Source organism: Myodes glareolus, chromosome 3 (genome assembly GCF_982192425.1).
Source record: "Myodes glareolus chromosome 3, mMyoGla1.1, whole genome shotgun sequence".
Taxonomy (NCBI): Eukaryota; Metazoa; Chordata; class Mammalia; order Rodentia; family Cricetidae; genus Myodes; species Myodes glareolus.
The window spans coordinates 62,030,981-62,053,269 of record NC_142028.1 but is presented as its reverse complement, the minus strand read 5'-3'; the positions used below and the strand labels follow the sequence as shown (position 1 = coordinate 62,053,269).

Here is a 22,289-nt window from a genome sequence, read left to right as displayed (position 1 = left end):
TCTTGACAGAAGCTGGGGTTGTCTGGGAAGAGGAACTGTAGTTGAGAAAATGGCCCCATCTATCTCGCCTGGAGCAGCACCCCTCATGGCCTCTGTTTCAGTTCCTGCTGGCTTCCCTCAGTGAATGACTCTTCCCTGGGAGTGTAAGATGAAATACACCTTTGTTCTTCAAGTTGCCTTTGGCCATGGTGTTTATCACAGCAATAGAAATCTACTGAAGACAAGGGGAGTGGGGGCAGGAGCTCGAGGAGCTCAAGTTCATCCTCTGCTGTGTCGCATGTTCTAAATCGGCATGGGCTGCATGAGTCCTCTCTCAGAACAGTAACTCAAAAGTGTTTGAATTAGGGAGAGGAAGTATATCTGACTGTAGTCTCTGGGCTCTAGGGGAGATTCAAACAGCTTTGTCCTCTAGGTTGCTCCTATAATACAGTAGATGCTGAGTAGACAAGCGTAGAATCTAAGAAAACATGGAGTATTTACTGTTTAAAAAAAATGGAAGAAAACCAGATGGTGGTGGTGCACATTTTTAATCCCAGCACTCAGGAGGCAGAGGCAGGCGGATCTCTGTGAGTTCAAGGACAGCCTGGTCTACAAGACCTAGTTCCAGTGAAGGACCCCAACTTCATTGGGGTCACAGTTAAAACTATGGTTTTAACTTTAACCACAGTTATAACGCTCTGCAAAGGTTTTCAGATAGCAAGCTCCATTAAGGCCTCCGGAGTCAGGACCTCCAGAGTGCTGAACAAATAACAGGCTTAATTCAAGACCTCCAGAATGCTAAAGCAAAGACACCTGAGATTAGAACGAGGACAGCCTTATCTGGCAGCAGGACAGGAGATTTATAAACTGACATGAGTAGGAACAAAGACTTCAAGGGAGGAAGAGAGGATTGCGAGGCCTGAGTCACGTACAGAGCAAGGCTCGTCACAAGCTAGGGGCTGTGCAAATCAGACATCGAGTCGCCAGCCAAGCTAGGAAGGCAGGAAGAGATAAGAAAAACAGGTAGCACAACCCCCTCCTTGGTATCCAGGTGGGTCTGGACAACCCCCTCCTTGGTATTTAGGTAAAAGGTCAAGAATGTGCCACTCAGCTTAGCCTTATTTGAACTGACCAATGAAATGAAAGCTTTTCTGCTTCTGTACCCGCGCTTTTGCTCCCCTATAAAAACCCCTCATCCCCAACCTGCAGGCGCGCAAGCCCTCCGAGAGACTTGTCGCCCGCAGGCACCTGTGTATCTCCAATAAACCTCTTGCAGTTTGCATCCGGCTGCGTGTTTTCGACTGATCTTTGGGGCGCAGGGGCCTCTCCCGAGGGAAGACGCCCCAGGGGAGTCTTTCATTTGGTGCGTTGGCCGGGAATTGAGGCCCCTATCCCAGAGACCGCCGAATCACTGCTGGGAGGTGAGGTGAGCTGGCCAGCATTTCTATGTTCTATGTTTTATGTACTTGTCTTACGTCTTTGGTGTTTGATTGTTGCGCTGCGAATTTGAATTTGTACGATTCAGCTGGGTCGATTTGTATTTTGGCGGGCCTCGGAAGGAGCTGACGGGCTTGGAAACTTCCCCCCCGCACCCCGGAAGACGTTCCGTGGGAATTTGGGAGCCCGATTTTTCGGGCTCATTTGTCTGAGCCCACGACCAGAGTCGGACTTTGTCCGAAGGTACGAGGCTCGTTTGTTTGAACCCATGACCAGTGTAGGACGTTTGTCTGAGGCGTCGGGGTTCGTTTGGGAGGTGGGGATATCTGGAGCCCCGTCGTAGTAAGCCTCCGTTTGCGCAGCATGTTTGATTGTCAGTCTGTTTGTCCTATTGTGCATCTTTATGGTTTTGTCTGTTTGTTTACGGAAACACCAGCAGGGGGCAGTCTCTGACTACCCCTTTTAAGCTTACTACAGATCGGTACCTGGGAGAGTTTGGCCTATGATCCACCCCCAGCGCGGCAGCATGCACGGGGGCTAGGGAAGCGGCCCCCCCCCCCCCCGGGGCCTGGGTGCCGGCCTTTCGCAGGCCGCTAGTGCCGCTGCCCACCGCGGACCCGGCTCCCGGGCGCCCAGGGCGCCCAGGCCTGAGCGAGCGGCCGGGAACCACGAGGGCTGGCAGCCTGCCTGGCCTCCCGCTGCGCTCGCCGCGAAAAGCGAGATTTACCAGCGAGCCCAGGGCAAGCAGCAGAGTCCCTGCCCAAGACCGCCCCCCCTCGGCCTGCGAGCCATCGCGGGCGGGACTCCAATGGGGGAGAAGACAATGGCCCCCGCCCCGCCCCCCGCCGCCCTGGGCCAGGAGAGCTCTGCCGCACGCTAAGCATTGTTTTGCGGGACCGAGGACTCGGGCTACGGTCGCGGTCTGGCACTCCTCTGCGGCCCCGCGCGCTTGCACGCCAGTGTCTTTCCCTCCCGCGCGGCCCTGAAGGCATGCGCGCTCCCCTCCCCCTCTCGCTGTCTGCGGGGCCGCTGAGGCGCGCCCCGCCTTTCAGCCGCCCTCACGAGCCGCGGGGGCAGCGCCCAAGGTGCGGCCCGGCCGGCTCCCCCGCCGGCGGCTCCGCCCACAACCTGGGCCCTGATGAGTAACTCGGGGCTGGTCACAGCCATGAAGCAGCTTGAAGACTATGGTTTGTTTGATGTCTTTGTCCTATATATGTATATATAAGGCCTTTGACTGACGCTGACTGACTTAATGACTTCTTGACTTTGATATTGTGATCACTTACAAGACTTTAGAGATATGGCCATAAACATAAGGGTATATTAAGAAAAAAAAAAGAAAAAAGAGAGTCAGCCTCAGCCCCAAGCACGTGGATGGCTGGGCTGGATAATTGCTATGACCTAAAGATGTTAACAATCTTTTTTCCTCAGTGAGCTGGGAGCTGTGCGCCTCAAACCTCTGGTCAAAGCTGGCCAAGGCTTAACTCCAACTGTGATGAACTCTTTCAGATCCTATGGGTTATAAATGTTATAAATATCTGTCATCATTTATAGAGGCTGGTTACAAATTATTGTTGGTTAATGTTAAAAAAAATTGCTGGTCTCAAATGTTTCGTACTGGTACAGGATTTTATGTTCTGTTGATTATATCCTTTGCTATGCAGAAAGCTTCTCAATTCTGGAGATCTCATTTATTGATTGTTTCTCTCAATGTCTATGCCACTGAGGCTATGTTTAAAAATGTATTTAAAACCCTTTTTCTTCTATGCGGTTCAATATTGTTGGTTTTATGTTAAGCTCTTTGATTTGTTTGGATTTTAGTTTTATGCATAGAGAAATACGGATTCACTTTCATTCTTCTACATGATGATGTCCAATTAATTCTTAAAGGGAGAAACTGACAGTCAGAATGTTGGGCTCATGGCAATTCTCAGGGGGGCTACAAGGCACCCCACTAATTCGGCCAAGAAAAGAGAGGTTCTCCAGGGGCCAGTTAGAATCTATGTTCCTTAAATGTTTAATGAAGATTTACAGGCATCTTACCCAACCTCTAAAAGTCAACAGACAGCGATAGCCATGGCCTTCATAGGGCAGTCAACATCAGATATAAGAAAAAAAGTTACAGCAGATAGATAGGTTGCAAGATTATACCTTACAGAATTTGGGGAGACAGAGAAAATGTTAAACGAGAGACAGAGAAAAGAGAAAACCGGAGGGATCATAGACAGGAAATTTGGACTCAGACAGATAGGGAGCCTGGGCAACAGAAGAGGACCAAAGACAAATAAAGATACACATAAATGACTCATTCCTCCCTGGTCATCCCTGAATGTATGACCAAAGGCTTTTGCTGACCAAACGAGGGACTTTTACTTTTCCTGCTGTTTTCAGTTCTGCAGAAGACGCAGGCTGCTTGCCTGCCTCTGCTTTCACCACACCTTCCTCACCAGGATGACCACCTCCCCATGCCATCACCATCGGAGAAATCCTTGCCTCCTAGCAACCGTCCTGGGGCCACACTTGTCTTAAAGCCTGCAGGAGCCCTGGCTGCTCACCTTGCAGTCTGCTCCCCTCACCTGTGTCAGACTGCAATAGAGCACTCACAATGCTACCACAGGTGCCCTCCTGTACCAGGCTGCTGCTCCTATGCCCTGCTCACGTCGATGGACTATGGATCATACCAGCATCTGCAGAAAGGACAGGCGGCTGGCAGAATGGCAGGCTGAGCAGCTCCAGGCAGAGCCGGAAATAATGGCGAAGCTTGCCTGGGGCACAAGGCTGGGAGTCAGAGCCAAGCAGGTATACAAGACTGGAGGTAAGCAAAAGATGGGGGCAGGAATGATGAACAGGAAGCAAATGATTTGGATAAATAGTCTCCCTTCAGGGACATTGGCCCACCCAGAAGGCTGAACTTGTGACATTGACACAAATTCTATGGATGGCAGAGGGAAAAGTCTCAGCATCTACACTGACAACAGGTATGCTTTTGCCACTGCTCATATTCATGGAGCAATATACAGAACATCTGCAGGAAAAGACATATACTTGTCCAAGACACCAAAAAGCTTGAGATGCTATGGCTGAGGAAAATCAGATGGCAGACTCTCTGTCTTGGCAGAAGAAGTAGTCAAAAACTGCAAGAACTGTGCTATGATTAATGCAGGACACTCCATATATGCTCCTGGGAAGAGGCTCAGGGGCGATTGGCCTGGAACCTACTGGAAAGTATATTTTGCAGAAATTAAGCCAGCCAGACATGGCAACAAGTACTTATTAGTTTTTTATAGATACCTTTTCAGGCTGGGTAGAAGCTTTTCCTACCAGGACTGAGACAGCCAATGCGGTGGCTAAGAAGATCAAAGAAGAAATCTTCCCAAGGTTTGGGATACCCAAGGTAATTGGATCTGATAATGGACCTGCATTTGTGGCCCAGATAAGTCAGGGACTGGCCGCCCAATTGGGGATCTATTAAAAATTACATTATGCTTACCAACCCCAAAGCTCAGGTCAGATAGATAGGATATAAACTGACAAAATTGGCCCTAGAGACCAGCAAAATGACTGGCCAGACCTCCCTCTGTCCTGTTCTGGGTTTAAAACGCTACAGCAATCGCTGCCACTAGTTCTGTTACCTGGCTAGTTAACTGCTACTCATGCATCTGCTGACTAAGGCTGACTCTGATGATGGATATCCTGAGCTCAGGGCCTGCACAGGACAGGCACATCTGCTGTAAGATGGGTTTGCATCGCCTTTAAGGCTCTTCTTTCCTGAAGTCAGAAGCCCACAGGACTCTGCTCATTTTTTTAAGAGTTAATGTCTTTTAAACACGGTAACAGATAACAGAAGCGAAGAGTAATTCTGTTCCGTTCCTCCCCTATGTGTCTGGGACCTATTGACAGAAATTATTTTATACGATCTGAGATTTTTCCAGATTAGACCATATTGGCAGAGAAAAGCAAGCACACTTAAATCTTTCTCACCTCTTGACTGGTTTTGCTTTTCTACAGGAAAATTTTGCTTTAGATTATATAATGGCCTAATTTTCAAAAGATAAACAAATATGGTTTTATTTACGATCACCATTCCAGTCCCTCTTAGTGCTAAGGCTGGAGAACCACTGTCTGGGTTCTCAAGATGCTGCTGAGCCTTTTCTTCTATTTCTGTTTTAGTTCTGAACATAAATCCTAATACACCATCTCCCTTTTACACTCCCATGGATTTTATTTCTGAATGTTGTCCCTAGGACCAAGCTGGCCTAATGTGTTAACGACATGTTGAGCTTTTAGGACTTACTGGGTTAATTATATTTATTTTTCTGTACCTCTTACGAACTAAACCTAATTCTTGATTTCTGCTTCCACATTGACTGTCCTCTGGCTTTAGGGCTCATTGTTTGTTTTAAACATTATCATTCTGTATTGCATTTTCTTTCATTGCTTGTTGAAGTTCTCACAATAGGCACAACCCTTGCACATTTGGATGAAGATGAAGCTGATGCTATAGAACATAATGGAAGCCGATGAATGTCATATGGTGCCAGCTGGGCTGAAGCTAACCTCTCAGGCGCATTCTCTGGAATTGAGGATCAACACTCCCAGTGTCTACAGCAAAGGAGATTTGTCTTCATAATACTGAACTTGCCTTTTAAGGGAAACATTGTTTTACAATGATAAGGCATCCATATGTTTCTTAGGACTGAGATAAGCCCTTTGTAGTCAATAGACTATTGCCACAATGATGGGTGCTAATCCCAGGTCTGCAATGGTTCACAATGTCTACCATGTAGTTACTTTCAAGCTTCATTCATCAGATAATTTTGCTAAGAGCTATTCTGAAGTAATGCTAGTTTTCATGTGGTTATTGTCTGAGCAAGCCTTTTGATTTTGTTTTCAATATATAGCTGGGCCCCTACTTATTTTGCTTCTTATCAATACAGTCGGCCCCTGCATTTTAAATCACCTGGTGCAACCTATGAAAGACAGGCTTTTAGTTATCCAGACCCTGGTCCTGACCCTCCAATATCAGCAACTGAGACAATAGGAGACAGAAATACCATGATCAGTTTGAGTTAAAGAATTAACTCCAGTTATAAGAGAAAAATGGGGAAATGAAGGACCCCAACTTCATTGGGGTCACAGTTAAAACTATGGTTTTAACTTTAACCACAGTTATAACGCTCTGCAAAGGTTTTCAGATAGCAAGCTCCATTAAGGCCTCCGGAGTCAGGACCTCCAGAGTGCTGAACAAATAACAGGCTTAATTCAAGACCTCCAGAATGCTAAAGCAAAGACACCTGAGATTAGAACGAGGACAGCCTTATCTGGCAGCAGGACAGGAGATTTATAAACTGACATGAGTAGGAACAAAGACTTCAAGGGAGGAAGAGAGGATTGCGAGGCCTGAGTCACGTACAGAGCAAGGCTCGTCACAAGCTAGGGGCTGTGCAAATCAGACATCGAGTCGCCAGCCAAGCTAGGAAGGCAGGAAGAGATAAGAAAAACAGGTAGCACAACCCCCTCCTTGGTATCCAGGTGGGTCTGGACAACCCCCTCCTTGGTATTTAGGTAAAAGGTCAAGAATGTGCCACTCAGCTTAGCCTTATTTGAACTGACCAATGAAATGAAAGCTTTTCTGCTTCTGTACCCGCGCTTTTGCTCCCCTATAAAAACCCCTCATCCCCAACCTGCAGGCGCGCAAGCCCTCCGAGAGACTTGTCGCCCGCAGGCACCTGTGTATCTCCAATAAACCTCTTGCAGTTTGCATCCGGCTGCGTGTTTTCGACTGATCTTTGGGGCGCAGGGGCCTCTCCCGAGGGAAGACGCCCCAGGGGAGTCTTTCACCAGGATAGGCTCCAAAGCTACAGAGAAACCCTGTCTCAAAAAACAAACAAACAAACAAAAAACCCCAAAACAAACAAACAAAAAACAGAGGAAGAGTATGTGATTTTTCAGGAGAAGAGCTGTGGGGCACGTTGTAGTAGGGATCTCTGTGATAGAACAGGTGACTCCACCGCAGACCACTAAAGACAACACCCTGACTCAGTCCTGTATTTCACTCCTCTTTTCCGTGGGGAAGTAGCTATAGACTGTAAACGACAGCCTCCCTGAATTGGCTGTTCTTTTGGTTTTGAAGGCAGTGTCTCTCTAAGAAGCCCAGACTGGTCTTGACTTCGCTATATAGCCCAAACTGGCCTACAACTCATGAGCCCACTGCCTCGAGCCTCTAGGGTGCTGAGATCTTAGGAAATACACCACCATACCCATCTTATGATATTTTAAATGAATTCTGATCTTCCTGACTCTGAAGTTTTTCCTCATAAGCCCACTTTGTTTTTTAGAGACAAAATCTGTTTGTGGTCTATGCTGTCCTTGAACTGCAGGAGTCTGAGTGCTGGGAGTACAGTCACGTGGTGCCATCAGCAGCTGTTCAGTGACCCCAGGCTCAGAAACACAACTGTCAGACCAGTGTTTATCATCGCTGGGAAAAACAAAACAAATACCAGCGAATGAGTGACCTGTTTGAAACAGCTGCAAAGAAGCGTGCTGCCAACGCCTTGTTACTGTTTTATTCAGAGTGATGGCAGGGAGGAATGAAGGAAAAGGGGCCAGAAACTACATACCTGTGCTGATTAATGTTGACTCAGTAACAGCATCCCAAAACTGAACGGACCTTAGAAAAGAATATGACATTTGGGTAGTAATATTGACAGTTACAAGTTTTAGGACATTAATGGCTCAAGTGACTTTATGATACTAAAAAACTAAGAAAAAGTTTTCTAAGTATCCCAGAATAAAGACATTATTTCTTCAGCACTGCTCACTCTGTAAATTGCAGTGAGCCCCCCTTCTTTTTCTTTTTGTGGGAGTGGTGGTGGTTGTCTATTACTTGTTTTGCTCTTGTTTCTCTTGTTTACAGTACTAAATGTTGATTGAGAGTCCTGTTGGCATTAAGCAATTGCTTTATCTCCTGGCTAGCCTTTGGGTGTTTCCTGTTGTTTCGTTACTCTTTGTTTTCTCCTCTTCAAGTAGAGACTGACACTATCAGCGAGAGGATCCTTCACCTGAAGACAGGACTGCTGCCTCCTGTAAGGCCGCACATGATAGCACCCAAAGCTGTGATCTGACGATTTCTCCTCACTGTTAGCTAAGTGTGGACTGGTAGTAGTATTTTCTAGATGTGCTCTTTTTCCAAAAAATAAGAGGCTCTACCATTTTATTTTCTGCTTTTACCATGTCACACTGTGACTAAAGAATGCTGGGTTGTCCCCCCCAACAGTGTTGGTGCATGCCTTTAATCCCAGCATTTGGGAGGCAGAAGCAGGCAGATCTCTGAGTTCGAGGTCAGCCTGGTCTACAAAGTGAGTTCCAGGACAGCCAGTACTGTTAAACAGAGAAACCCCGTCTCAAAAAAACAGAAAAAAAAAAAAAATGCTGGCTTTATGTCCCCATGTGTTTAAGGGACAAAAATGCTATGCTATAAATGGATGGAATCAGTCTCCTTCATTTGTTAACAGATTATCAGTAGGTAAAAAACATAGGAATAAGTGTATATTGTGTATACATGTTATAAGGGAGTGAACAGTATAGGGGAGTTGTCCTAAATCGACACAGTCCAGCTGTGGGCTTTAGTTTACTCTAAAATTTATTTTTAGGACCCTCCTTTCCGTTTGTGTATTCTCCTATGTTTTCTACATTTGATGCTGTTTCCTTCCTCTCCATTTTCTCTGTTTTCTCAGATGGTCTCTAAGATTCAGTGCAGATTCTATTATCTTGCAAGTGCTCGAAGGCTTTGTTATTCTTGGGATAGGCTCGGAACTCCCTGGTCTGATTTCTAAGGATGGACCTGTGTGGTTAGACTACTGATCACTGATGCTTCACTATGTTCTTGTCTCCTCCTGGGCTACTCCTAGGTGCAGTGAATTCTCAGTATTTGAATTTCATGTTCTTTATTATTGTTGAACCCTTTTTATGACTTTGTTCATATCAGTCCCCCCCTTACCCCACTCCCAGATACAGGGTTCTCTTTATCTACTGAATTCAATTGATCAGGTTTCAGCTTCTATTGTTATTCTCTTTTAAAGACAGGCTATTTATAGCCCTGACTGGCCTGAAACTCACTGTGTAGACCAAGCTGACTTTGAACTCACATCCACTTGCCTCTGTCCCCCCACAGTGCTAAAACTACAGGTATGAGCCACCACACTGGGGTTCTCAGTTGAATTAAAAATGATAGAACACTTTGTGTGTGTTTTGTCAGAGTCTGCATTTTATCCTGGGTTCTTCAGCCTCTTGGTTAGCTTATTGTAGGTAATTACTATTGTGTAAGAGGTTCACATATTTGCATAGTAACATTTACTCTAGGTCTAATCAAAACAAAATGAACCAAATATTTGTTGATATATCGTCAACTTTCCCTACCAGTTGCCAATATTTGTGAACTAAACCAACTAAGGGTAAATATAACGGGCAAAATATTTTTTAGTACACTTATTATATCAACATTCTCATTTCCTAAGTAATACAGTACAACTATTCACACAGTATTTATACTGTATTAGATAGCATAAGTAATTTAGAGATGGTGCAAAGTACATGAAAACTATGCATATAATATAACTGCCATGGACATCTACAGATTTTGGTATCAGTTAGGGTTCCTGGCCAGCTCCTGTGATGCAGAGACAACTGTGTGTTTGAACAGCTAGGGTTTCAGATCAGATTACTGCACTGATTTCTACCTATGCTGATGTTTACAGGTGAAGAAGGCCAAGATGCAGGAGCCAGGAGAACAAACTTTAAGGTATTTATAAAATTGGGCTTCTTTTAAATAACCTGTCTTACTTTTTACCCTGTGTCAATTAGCATAGGGCCAGCTCTGTGTTTTCACTGTCACCTTTCATTGTGAAATTATTTGGTTTCAATTAAATATTCTCTCCAAAATAGGATTCATAAAACATCCAAACCAGATACTTGTTTGGACAGCATAGCAAGACCTGGTCTCGAAGAAAACTACTTTTCCAAAATAGCTATCCTCTAGTACTTATCCAAATCTTTTTAGTTATGCCTTCATTACTTATTAAACAATATTACTGAGTTCATTTTATATCTATCAACCTTTTGTGGAGAAACTCATAAATGAAAAATGATATATTCTTCAGTCAAATGTATAGTATAAAGCAAGGAGAGACCAAAATAAAGGAAATACAAAGAATTTGGCATTAATTATCAATTGAGTATGTGATACCCTAGACGTTGGTTCCACTTCTGTAGAAAGGAGGTGTTTCCTTAACACCTCATGTTCTGCCTACAGTGCTGTCACGGCTGTCATTTTTCCAGAGCTTTACCTCCTGTTGGTTGTCCACTAATCATCTGAGCCAGTGTCTGCAGCATTTCCAGCACATGGATTTCAAGAATGCTGTTTTTACCACCACATAGGTCACCCAGATATTTACCCTACAGCTGCCATGGATCTCATTCTTACACTTTACATTTCTAAATTTTCTTTATTTCTTTATTACCCACTTGCCTTTCTCTCAAAACAGACTTCAGTTTCTTTCTTATGCTAGTTAAGTTCTGATATCTACTACTGTAGGGTGGTGGTGGCTCATGCCTTTGATCCCAGCACTTGGAAAGCAGAAGCAGGCAGATCTCTAAGTTTGAGGCCAGCCTGGTCTACAGAGCAAGTTCCAGGACAGCCAAGGCTACACAGAGAAACCCTGTCTAGAAAAAAAGTGGGGAGCGTCGCCAAAGAGATGACTCAGGGGTTAGGAGCACTGGGTGGACTTCCAGAGGACCCAGGTTCAATTTCCAGCATGCACATGGCAACTCACAACTGTCTGTAACTCCAATTTCAGGAGATCTGACACCTTCACAGCAGTATACATAAAATAAAGTTTAATTTTTAAAAAATTCTGTTAAAAAAAAACTACTACTGTTGCCTGTCCCTTGAAAATGTTAGCTTTTCCACTCTTCCTATGTTATACTTACCAAGCAAAATTACATCCTTGCTTGAATCCAACTGTCCATCTCATCTGTGCATATTCCTGATCTGCACACCAGTAATACCAGAACTTTGCTTAAACCCAGATCACTCATCTAGTCCCTGTCACCATAACACTGTAATAGAACAGCCCAAAACTATACTGGCTCATCTTAGTTTCCATTCATGGTTACATCTCAAATAGACACACAACCTTCTCCATGTTGCTGATTTCCCAGTGTCTAAAATCATCTTAGGCGTTCTCCCTTTCATCTCTGCCTCCCGTCTTCTACCTTTCTCTTTACTTCCCACAACTGTCATTCATTCGGCTGGGGAACTTGCTACCTAATTGAAGGACAAATTAGAGACATTAAAAAAAAGCATCTTGCTTCTCAGCAAATCTATTGTGGATACTTTCTGTTTCCTTTGCCTGGGAAGTCAGTTCTCCTGCTGTGCTACAGGACCTGCCAACTCTGTTTTTTCCTACAGTTCTTTTTCCTTTGGTAAGTTTTAAATCTATACCTCAATATCCTTAGCATAAAATTTACATTTACCCCCTCTTCCTTTGACAAAGTCATATTGTGTAGGCCTTTAACTTGTGACCCTTAGCTTCCTGAGTACTGAGATTTAAAGACTTAAGCCACCATGCCCAGCCTTAAACGTTCTCCTCCATCCGTTACTCTAGGGATTGAATCCAGGGCCTTGTGTGTGCTAGGAAAAGCTCTGTCACTAAGCTACATCCCACACCCCTAAAAGCATTTTCAAAAGTATGAGTTAGTATCACTGTGTACATGAACTTGTCTTGACCACTGACACCATTCATCTCTGTAACTTTTATTCCCACGTTTAGACTTCATACCTGTTAAACAAAGCTGCCCTTTGCCCCAGTCTCCTTGTCCCTAGGATCTTCCATTCCACTTTCTGTTTTTGTGAGATTAGTCTGTGGGATTGACTATTCTAAAAACTTCATATAAAAGACTATAAGATAATGCATATAGTAAAAATGACATACATATATAGTCTTTGTAGCTTTGTAATAATGTCTTCAAGGTGCCTCTTCATAGCATGTATATATTTGTCTGTCCTGGAACTCACTCTGTAGACCAGCCTGGCCTTGAACTCAGAAATTCACCTGCTTCTGCCTCCTGAGTGCTGGGATTAAAGATGTGGGCCACCACACCCTGCTTAATTTTCTTCTTTTTAAAAATGAGTAATACTTCTATGTTTTCTTTTTTTTCCTGTCAGTTATTGATAATTAACAAGAGTATTGTTGAATGAGAAGGTATTTGAGTTGTTTAGTTTATGATGTTTGACTTTTTTTCATTCTATTTTATATATTTATTTGGTTTTTCAAGACAGGTTTCTCATTGTAGCCTTGGTTGTCATGCAACTCGCACTATAGACAGGCTGGCCTCGAACTCACAGAGATCTGCCTGCCTCTGCCTTCTGAGAGCTGGAATTAAAGGCATGTGCCATCACACCTGACAATCATTTTTATTTTTTAAGCAGCTTTTTTGTTAAGCAAAATTTTACATTCATATGTTCTAAAAGTAATGTTTTCAGGCAGTATGCAATTTCTCTGGGGACAATTTTAAACATTTAACAAAGTGCTAAAGTTAATTCACTATCTTGACAGTGTGTTTCTAATCTGTGCATGTTTACTTGAATATGTAGGGGATTTTGCTATAATAAAATTCTTTAGAATCATACTAGAATCAGAGACCTTTTAAAACTGGTGTGCCGAGTGTGTATGAGGACATATCACTTTTAAGATTCAGATCTTAAAAATAATCTTCAGGGGCTGGAGAGATGGCTCAGAAGTTAAGAGCATTGCCTGCTCTTCCAAAGGTCCTGAGTTCAATTCCCAGCAACCACATGGTAGCTCACAACCATCTGTAATGGGGTCTGGTGCCCTCATCTGGCCTGCAGGCATACATACAGACAGAATATTGTATACATAATAAATAAATAAATAGTCTTCAGCGGTAAATATAACTTTGAAACTCAGAGTTATTCAAGTAAACAGAAAAGAAACTATCATTGCAGTGGAAATGTGAAATTCTGGTCTACTTTCAGGTTCTTCCTTGTGTTAATTCTATTTAAGTAGGTATTGAGGTAAGACTCAGAAGTCCTTAGCTTTTATGTAAAATTCAGGGCATTATGCTTTAGCATGTTGGTTTGTACCAATATAACTAGTTCATGCCATTTATTTCCTTTTCCATTTAATTTCCATAGTTATAACTTGGGAGTGCATTGTTGTCCCAAAAGTGTAATCATTTGAGCAGAGATAAAATTGAACTTTGATTGAGATTTAGTTTTAAAAATTAAATTTCCAGGCTGAGAAGACGGCCAAGCCATCTGTTGCTCTTGCAGAGAGAGAAGCGGGGTTTTGTCCTCTGCACCCATATGGCGACTTTATAACTCCAGTTCCAAGGGCTCCGATGCCCTCTTCTGGCTCCATAGGTACCAGGCACACACATAGTCCACATACATACGTATCGGCAAAACTTTCATATACATTAAAAAAAAAGTTGGTTTTTTTTTTTTTCCAACTAAATGTAGACATGGTGGTGTACACCTCTAAACCCAACACTTAGGAGGCAAAGGCAAGTTGATATCTGAGTTTGAGTCTAGTCTAGTCATTATATCGAGTTTCAGGCCAGCCAGGGATACGTAATGAGATCCTGCCTATGAATGAATGAATGAATGAATGAATGAATGAATGAATGAATGAAGCTGAGGAAAGTTAATTTAACATTCAAAATATACCAGAAGAAAATTTCTTTATTGTTGATACTTGGGTGTGGTTAGCTTCAGAGATCATATGAGAGAGCTTTAAACGTTGCTGTGTAGGAACTACTTTTACCTCTGCTCAGGCATATCCTCAGATATAGAGCCTCTGGCACAGTAGCCTTTACCTGTATCTAGGGGAGAAAGAGTAAAGCAGGCTTCTCTCAGGGGGCATAAATGTGGGAAGGGTGCATGAACTGCAACCAAGAAATAGAACAGCATGGTTAGTGCGCATATTATATCTGGACTTAGCTACTTTTTCGTACTGCCATTGTCCTTATAACCCAGAGAGGTGGGTTCTGTTGGTATCCTTACTGACAAGTAAACCAAAACCCTAGAGAATTTGGTGACTTGTCCAAACTACACAGCTAGTTGTTATTGGAAAAGTAGATCATGAACTCGGCATTCGAGCTCTAGAGCTTACACATGGTAATAAAGTTAGCTAGTTTTCTGAGATAGGGTCTCACTCTGTTGTGCAGACTTGCTTTAAGCTGGTTTTGTAAAACATGCTGGCCTCACTTACCATAAACCCACTTGGCTCAGCATCCTAAGTACTAGAGTTAGGAGTGAGTCACCACATGAAGTTAGATGCTGTACTCTAACCACTGTACCGCTGTGGTAGGAAATGATGGAAACATGAGACTTACAGGAAAAGAAGAAGAGGAAAATGTTATCAGGGACTCAACTTGGAGTCATCTCTATTCTAGAATTTTAGTGGCATTTTTGCAACATTGTAGTTTCTAATGCAATGACTTTAATCCTCCTCATTTATATGACTTACCTATTAGAATTTCTCTTAGCTTTCTTAGGGTTAATTAATAAAAAGCTATAGTGCTTGCTTAACACGTTTGAGGACCTGGGATTAGTCACTGATGCGACAGATAGTAGACAGGTAAACAGACAGATTGAGCTAGTGTCCTGGGTATTAACTTTGTCTCTTTGTCTTGGGGACTCTTGTGACTGACCTCAGGCTCACGTGTTAGAAGATGGCCTTGAACTCCTGATTTTTCTGCTTTACGTGTCCCTAGTGCTGGGATTATAGGTGTACCACAACACACTTAATTTTTCTTAATAAAAGATAGCAGTTTTAAGGCTCAGAACTCCTCCTTGGGAACAAACATATTTAATCTTTAAAAACTTCTTAAAATTAAGATTTGTAGCTGATGATGACCACTCTCTCTAATTATACATCTCCCTACTTTGTTATTTCTTACCAGAGTAACAGATACACAGAATGGTGTGGAAGAAAGTATACATTTCAAATGTTTTTATCACAAAGAATAAGCATATGAGGTGGTGTTTGTTAACTAGCTTGGTTTGCCATTTTATAGTATAAACACACCAACATATTACATTATGATCCACCTAGATACAATGTATATAATGTTTTTAAAGTGACAACACTGTGTTAGATATTCAGGGTTACTTTAACAAATGATCTTAGAGAAAAATATTTGACTTGTTTGTGACTTAACTGGGGCTTCCAAGTGATGTAAATTTCAAGGGGTCTAGGGATATGAAAAAGAACAGTCAGATGTGAAAGGTACTGACCCTGACCCTCTTGCTTTTAGCTTAGTTGCTAAAAACCAAGACTAAGGAGATCATCTAGATTTACTTCTTACTGGAATAGCCTAGGAGGAGATGGGTTTGAGCTTATCCTTTTCGGCATTACAGCACCTCATTTAGGGGCTAATATGTTTGTTTTGGTTCTCCTAGTCAAGTAAACAACCCGGATGTCAGTGATCAGAAGCCTGAGACATCCAGCCTTGCATCAAATCTTAACATGTCAGAGGAAAGTAAGTACCATGTGATATGCACAGTGGATGTTGTATTCCTGTGCCCAAGGGTTGTTCTTCTTGTAGAATGGGGTTTCACTGAGTGTCTGGGTTGTCTAGAAGGCTCTCCTCACCATGTTCATACATGTACTCCTATAAGCATCATTGACATACCAGCTGAGGACAAATCTCAAGGAATCTGCTCATCCAAGGAGTCATACTCAGTTACTTTATTTTTGCTTGGAGGTTGAATTTCTAAAAGTAGTAGCATTTTATTAACATTTAAAATACTTGTGAGCTAATGCCTGACCGATCCTAAAAGAGGGTTTGAGCAAAAACAACATAAAGCCAAGTAATCCTACCTATCAATCAAATGTTCCTCCTAAACCCTCACTCTAATGCAACTCAACTCTCCCTCTTCTGTGTAAATGTGTACAAAGCATTGTTGGCTGGAATTTCTCTTGTCATAACCACAGGCCTCTGGTGAGTACTAGCCTTCATTTCTCTGCTGAGCCTTTTGTTTTAATTACACCACCTCTTCTCTCAGAATATCAAGATTCACTCTCACTTCCCTCATGGCTTAGCTCTTCTCAAATAAAAGCCCCACACGAGGAGTTCTTTAGTCACTACCCTGTCTCTGTTTATAATAATGTCTTGCTTCAGAAGAATGTTCTTGCTCTCATCAAATCTAAGTCCTTGTCTTTGCATCCTCTCCCCTCTCTAGCTTCCCCAGGACTCGATGTGATGCTCCTCTCCCTTCCACTCCTGCATCCCACATTATTTCTCCTAACTCTTCTGGCCATAGAGGTGTGCTCTGGTGTCTGCCGTCTTTAGAAGGCAACACAAAGTCTTTGCATCTTTTGTGAGTTACAGATTTTTTTGTGTTTCCTGACATATCAGAACCTCTGAAAGAAGCTGCCTTTGCTTGCTTCCCCCCACCCCGCCCATTCACTCTTCAGCTGGTTGACTTAGCTTCTGTCGTCTCTCTTCCCATGAAACTGCTTGGCGAGTTCCTCAGTTGCTGTCGTGTTGCAAGTTCTAGCGGACATTTCTCTCCTCACAGTCTCCCTCTCAGCAATATTTTCTCACTTTTCGTCCCCGATGAACCCTTCTTTTCTAGCTATATTTAATGTTATGAGGCCTCGGATTTGGGGTCTAGGCTACCATCCTCTTTGGGGATCCTCCCATCCATTACATTACTTTAAATGTCATACATTGTTAACAAATTCCAATTAACTAGTCTTGGCTGGCCTGGAACTCATTAGAAGTAGACCAGGCTGTCCTTGAATTCGTAGAGATCCACTTGCCTCTGCCTCCTGAGTTCTGGGATTAAAAGCATGGGCCACCATGCCCAGCCAAATCCCACGTTTTTTTTTTTTCCAGACTAATTTCTCTGATTTCATTTGTGACTCCAACTACCTATTTGGAATCTCTAGTTAGTGTCTGAAAACAAAATCATAAGTAATATGTAAGAAGCTTTTTGTCGCTTCTAACTAATCAGATTTTCTTCTCTCCCAAACATCCCCCTTTTAGGAAGTTGTAGTCCCACCGTCTGTTCAAGTGACAAACCTGGAAGTCACCTTGCGCTTCCCCGTCTTCCTTATTCCATACGTCGGAACTGATTCAAGTGATGTGTTAGTTACACCTTTCCTCTGTTTCATCCTCACTGTTGTTACTGTCGTCTGCGACAATAGGCTACTTTTAAAATCCCCTATTGTATAGTAACAAATTATGCCCTGGAGTAAGCATCTTTTAGACAAAAGAGTCTAAAGACGACAAAGAAGAACCATCATTTGATTTCTTAGATCTGGGTCTAGCTTTCGAAGTTTGTCAATGAGCATGTGTGAGAGCCTAGAGAATTTTGCTTCGTAGACAGTTTCGTGATGAGAAAGTTGGGATTAGATGAGTTATCTTCAGATCTTTTCTGTGTCTGTCTATCCACCTCCGTCCTGACCTGCTTCTTTCACTGCCTCCTAAACTCTGGACAGGTCTGTAAACAGAAATGAGGTGTTTTCTGCTACACAGTCTTTGGACCTTTTTGGCATCCAGTCTCTGTGTTACTCACTTTGAAGGACTATACAGTAAGATGTTTTCCACTTGATTTTTTAAATGTTCTAACTTATTTTTACCTGATAATATCTTTCTTTCAGTTATGACATGCACCGATTACATCCCTCGCTCATCCAATGATTATACCTCACAAATGTATTCTGCAAAGTAAGTTGAATAATTATTTCCAAACTTTTCTCCAGGTTCATTGCAAAATTTAATATTTAACTATTTTCACCTCCCTTGTTTTATGTCCTTACTCCAGTTTTTATCACATCTAAATAAAATCTATCATCCTTTTAAAAATAAGATGGTTGCTGGAATAGATTACTATCACATGGGAACCCACTCTAATTGAGGAGACACTCAAAGTGTAGAAGACTGATCAGAAAGCGTGTTAGCGAGCTGATCATTTCCTTTCTGTACATTGACATACAGAGCAGTAAAAGCAGCTTAAGGTGACTCCGGATTGGCAACTTCAGACAGTTGAGCTTGAAATGAGACAAATATGATGGGTTAAATTTACAGAGAGGTACATTTTAGGCCTTCCCAACAGATGGTCAGTGTTTGAGACCAACCAGGTTAGTCATCTTTAAGGTGAGTAGGGTGCAGAACAGTATGTATCAAGTTGTAGTTGTGTATTAATGAAGAATGAACCTACCCATACAAAGACTCAGACAGCTGCTAGGCCAGCATGTTCTTGTTGGTTTCATGAGCAAATGCATGATTCATGAAGAAATTGGTAACAAAAGTGAGAAATCGCTATGAGGCTGTTAAAAGAAGGAAACTGGCATTTTTCCTTATTGTACCATTTACTTATACCTTTAGTTAAAAAAATAAGATAATTAAAAAATTTCCACATTCTGCTGTTAATATTAATGTCTTCTTGGGCCAGTCATTCTCATGTGGTTTTCTTCTGTGACATGGCTGACACTGTCTTGGAAACATTATAGGGAGACTTTTACATGCCACAGGCATGTCCATTCTTCTGCTGTGCACTCTACAAATGGACTAGGCCTCATGCATAGCTTGCCTGGGATGAATTCAGCCTGCAGGCCACAGATTGCACACACCTAGATTAGATACTAACTGTGAAACAGGTCAACTCAGCAAGCTTTCTGGTATCCAAGTTGTGCTGTATTATAACCTGGAAGACTAACAAGTGAGATAATGTATCTTCTCCTTTCGTTTCTGAGCTATCCTGACTGTCCTGGTGATGTTATCGTTAAAGACATGGGAGAAGAGACTATGTATGGGCTTTACAATACCTGGAAATCGACTGTTTTGAGACACTGCTATTTCAAAGCATTCTCATGTGAATTGAGTGGCAACTCTTGTCTAATCTGTTTCCCAGGCTGATGCAAGTCTCTGAGACTGTTGAAACATGAGTGTAATGCACACACCACAGTCAACCCTGATGTGTGCATAGCTGCTACATTCAGGTTCTTTAATTGGGTCTGCCTTTCCCTTCATTCTCACCTCCTCACCACTTTCCATTGCATTCAAGTCCTTGTTTAACTTGACCTCCATTCCAATTTTATGCCCTTTTAATCCATTTTAGAAAGCAATGTGACATTAATCTTTATTTAAAAAAACAAAACAGAACAAAGCAAAAAAAAAAAAAACCAGCTCTGCTCTTGCCATTCTTCATTCGACGAGTACGGGGCCTTCCTGTTGTTTTTCTCTGAACTCTAGACTGGTATTCAGGGCCGTGGTTCTTCCCATGTTTTGCATGCTCCTTTCCTCTCTGAATGCACCTCCCTTTGGATTAGTATAAGGCTTCCACTTAGATAGGAAGTCCTTGCTCTTCTTTCTGTGTGCCTTTGTTCTTACCCTAGAATACCCTGTCTCTCATTTATGTACAGCTTACCTGCTTGGCTCACATGCTGCTTCTTTCTAGTCTTTTTTTATTATCTGCTTCTCCCAAAGGTGGGGTTTTTTTTGGGGGGGGTTGTCTTTTCCCTTGTTAAGGCATAACCCTCCTACCCCATATTTATTAAAACTTTTATGGTATATGATAGCACTTTTTCTTACAACATATACCAAATAAGGTAAGTAGAGTTTATATAGAGTGTAATAGAATGGATAAGCTGCCAAGTCTGAAAGCCAGGTTAAAGTCTTAGGGGTTTCACTGGTAAATTTGATTCCCTGGCTGTCCCTGGTGTGATTGGCACCAACTAGGGACAGTGTGCTGAAGCTTAAAGTGACTTCTGGGCTCTGATAACCGAGCTGGCTCCTGTTTCACAAATGAGCAAGCACAGCGTACTAGAGCACACCTTTACTCTCTGTTTTTGGATGTGGTTGCTTTTCCTTGCTCCATCAGCCTCACCTTCTTTGTCTGAGAACTGCAGCTGGCCCAGCGCTTGGATGAAGAGAAAGCCAGATGCTAGTTTTGTTCTGTTCTGTTCATTCTTGCATTGTTCTAAAGTGTTGCTTAGTTCTAAGAAAGGATCTTTTTTTTTCCTTTTCTTTTCTTTTTTTTTTTTTTTTGTGGTTTTTGTTTTTTGAGACAAGGTTTCTCCATAGCTTTGGAGCCTATCTATCACTGCCCAGCTTTGGAACTAGCTCTTGTAGACCAGGCTGGCCTGGAACTCACAGAGATCTGCCTGGAGCTAGTTCCAGGATAGGCTTCAAAGCTACTGAGAAACCCTGTCTAGGAAAAGCAAACAAACAAAAGAATCAAATGCTCTACCAACTATGTCACCAGCCCAGATTTTAGTCATTATTCAAACACGGTGTAAATAAGTAATCCTCGTTTAGGAGATTAAATAAGTACCTCATTTAGGGCCTCGCATGTAACACAGTTGTTTGTAGAGTAATAGCTTGAACTTGGGAAGATGTTTGAACTATTTAATTTTTCATTAAATTATTCCTTGGAAAGAGTAATGGACAAACTTGTGTTTTCTGACCATAAGAGTTATTTTGCCATGGAAAGTTAATCTCCTCATTCCTGGATTCTTTGTCTTAGTGATATTAGCTGTTTTGTCCATTTCCATTAGCTGGAATGAGCCACAAATGGAACTTTTCATTTTCTCTATTTACCTAGACCTTATGCACATATCCTCTCAGTTCCTGTTTCGGAAACCGCTTACCCTGGGCAGACGCAGTACCAGACACTGCAGCAATCTCAACCCTACGCTGTCTACCCTCAGGCAACTCAAACATACGGACTACCTCCTTTTGGTAAGATGTCCTGTTGTGAGCACTTCTTAGAAGAGTGTTTCATCATTCAGAAACTTGTTCCTCCTCAGAAAGCAACCAAGGCTGAGCAGGAAAGAGGAAGAAACATTGTCCTTTATAGGTGCTTGCTCATTAAGTGTGTGGTAGAAGTTGTGTTTACAGCTTTCCATAATTATTTGGTTACTCACCAAAAGTTGCCTATTTCCAAGGTCTCTGAAACTTGCCCCCGCCCCACTCCTCCCAAATGCTGAGGTTTGTGCTCACATTCTTCTTGTTATGCTAAGATCTCTGAGACTAAGCTATGCTCCCCAAACTTTAGCTTATTGAAACAGAATCTTGCTACATTTGTTCAGACTGGCCTTGAAGTTGCTGTGTAGCAAATGCTTGCTTGGAAATTTCATTACTCCTGCTTCAGCTTCCTGAATGCTGGGATTACAGGTGTGTGCCATCAAGCCCAGCTAGAAGTTTGGAATCATTGGGAAACTGAGGGATTATCATTGATTTGCCTTACTGACATAGGACATAGTACTATGCTAAGGTAAATATAGTAAGTATATTTTGAGGTGACTGATTTCTGCTAAAACTATGTAGTCTAAATATTCAGATAGAATATGTCTCATGGAGGTTTTTGTTTTATCATTTTTGTTTTCTGTTTTGGCTAGTTTTTCTCTTCCCTTCTCCTACCTATCTTTCCCCAAATTGATCAAATGTTCTTATGAACCAAAAGTGCTTTTAGAATGGATGGCATTTGAAGCCATGTGCAGAGGGAATTGTTTTTATTAGTTTTATATATCTTGGATATAAACTGTAAATCAAAATGATTTACTGGAAGTTAATTTGAGGTTGAACATTTAATAATATCTGTGGCAAATTTTCTACACATGTATAAATCAATAGATTTGTTCAGAATGCATTATTGCTCTTCTGTTCTGGCCCTGGTTTTAAAATTTAGTATTAATTTAACTTAATATGTTAAAAGTTATGTTTTGGGGGGCTGGAGAGATGGCCCAGTGGTTAAGAGTACTTATTGCTCTCACCAAAGACCCAAGTTCAGTTGCCAGTAGCGACTGTTCCCAGCTTTCTGTGACTCCAGTTTTAGA

The 22,289-nt window shown here is 42.3% G+C and overlaps 1 protein-coding gene across 4 annotated transcripts in view; it reads left to right on the top strand.

Moving 5' to 3' along the window:
- Nucleotides 1-22,289, top strand: part of Eya3 (EYA transcriptional coactivator and phosphatase 3) — a 101,235-nt gene that overhangs the window by 25,216 nt on the left and 53,730 nt on the right. For 3 of the 4 annotated variants that reach the window (XM_048434139.3, XM_048434142.3, XM_048434140.3), the window contains exons 3-6: nucleotides 10,173-10,216; nucleotides 15,902-15,981; nucleotides 18,111-18,177; nucleotides 21,056-21,192. In XM_048434139.3, coding sequence (XP_048290096.2) covers nucleotides 10,173-10,216; nucleotides 15,902-15,981; nucleotides 18,111-18,177; nucleotides 21,056-21,192 — 328 coding nt within the window. The remainder of the gene's footprint in view (nucleotides 1-10,172; nucleotides 10,217-15,901; nucleotides 15,982-18,110; nucleotides 18,178-21,055; nucleotides 21,193-22,289) is intronic. The other variant, XM_085686717.2, reaches the window with a different exon arrangement.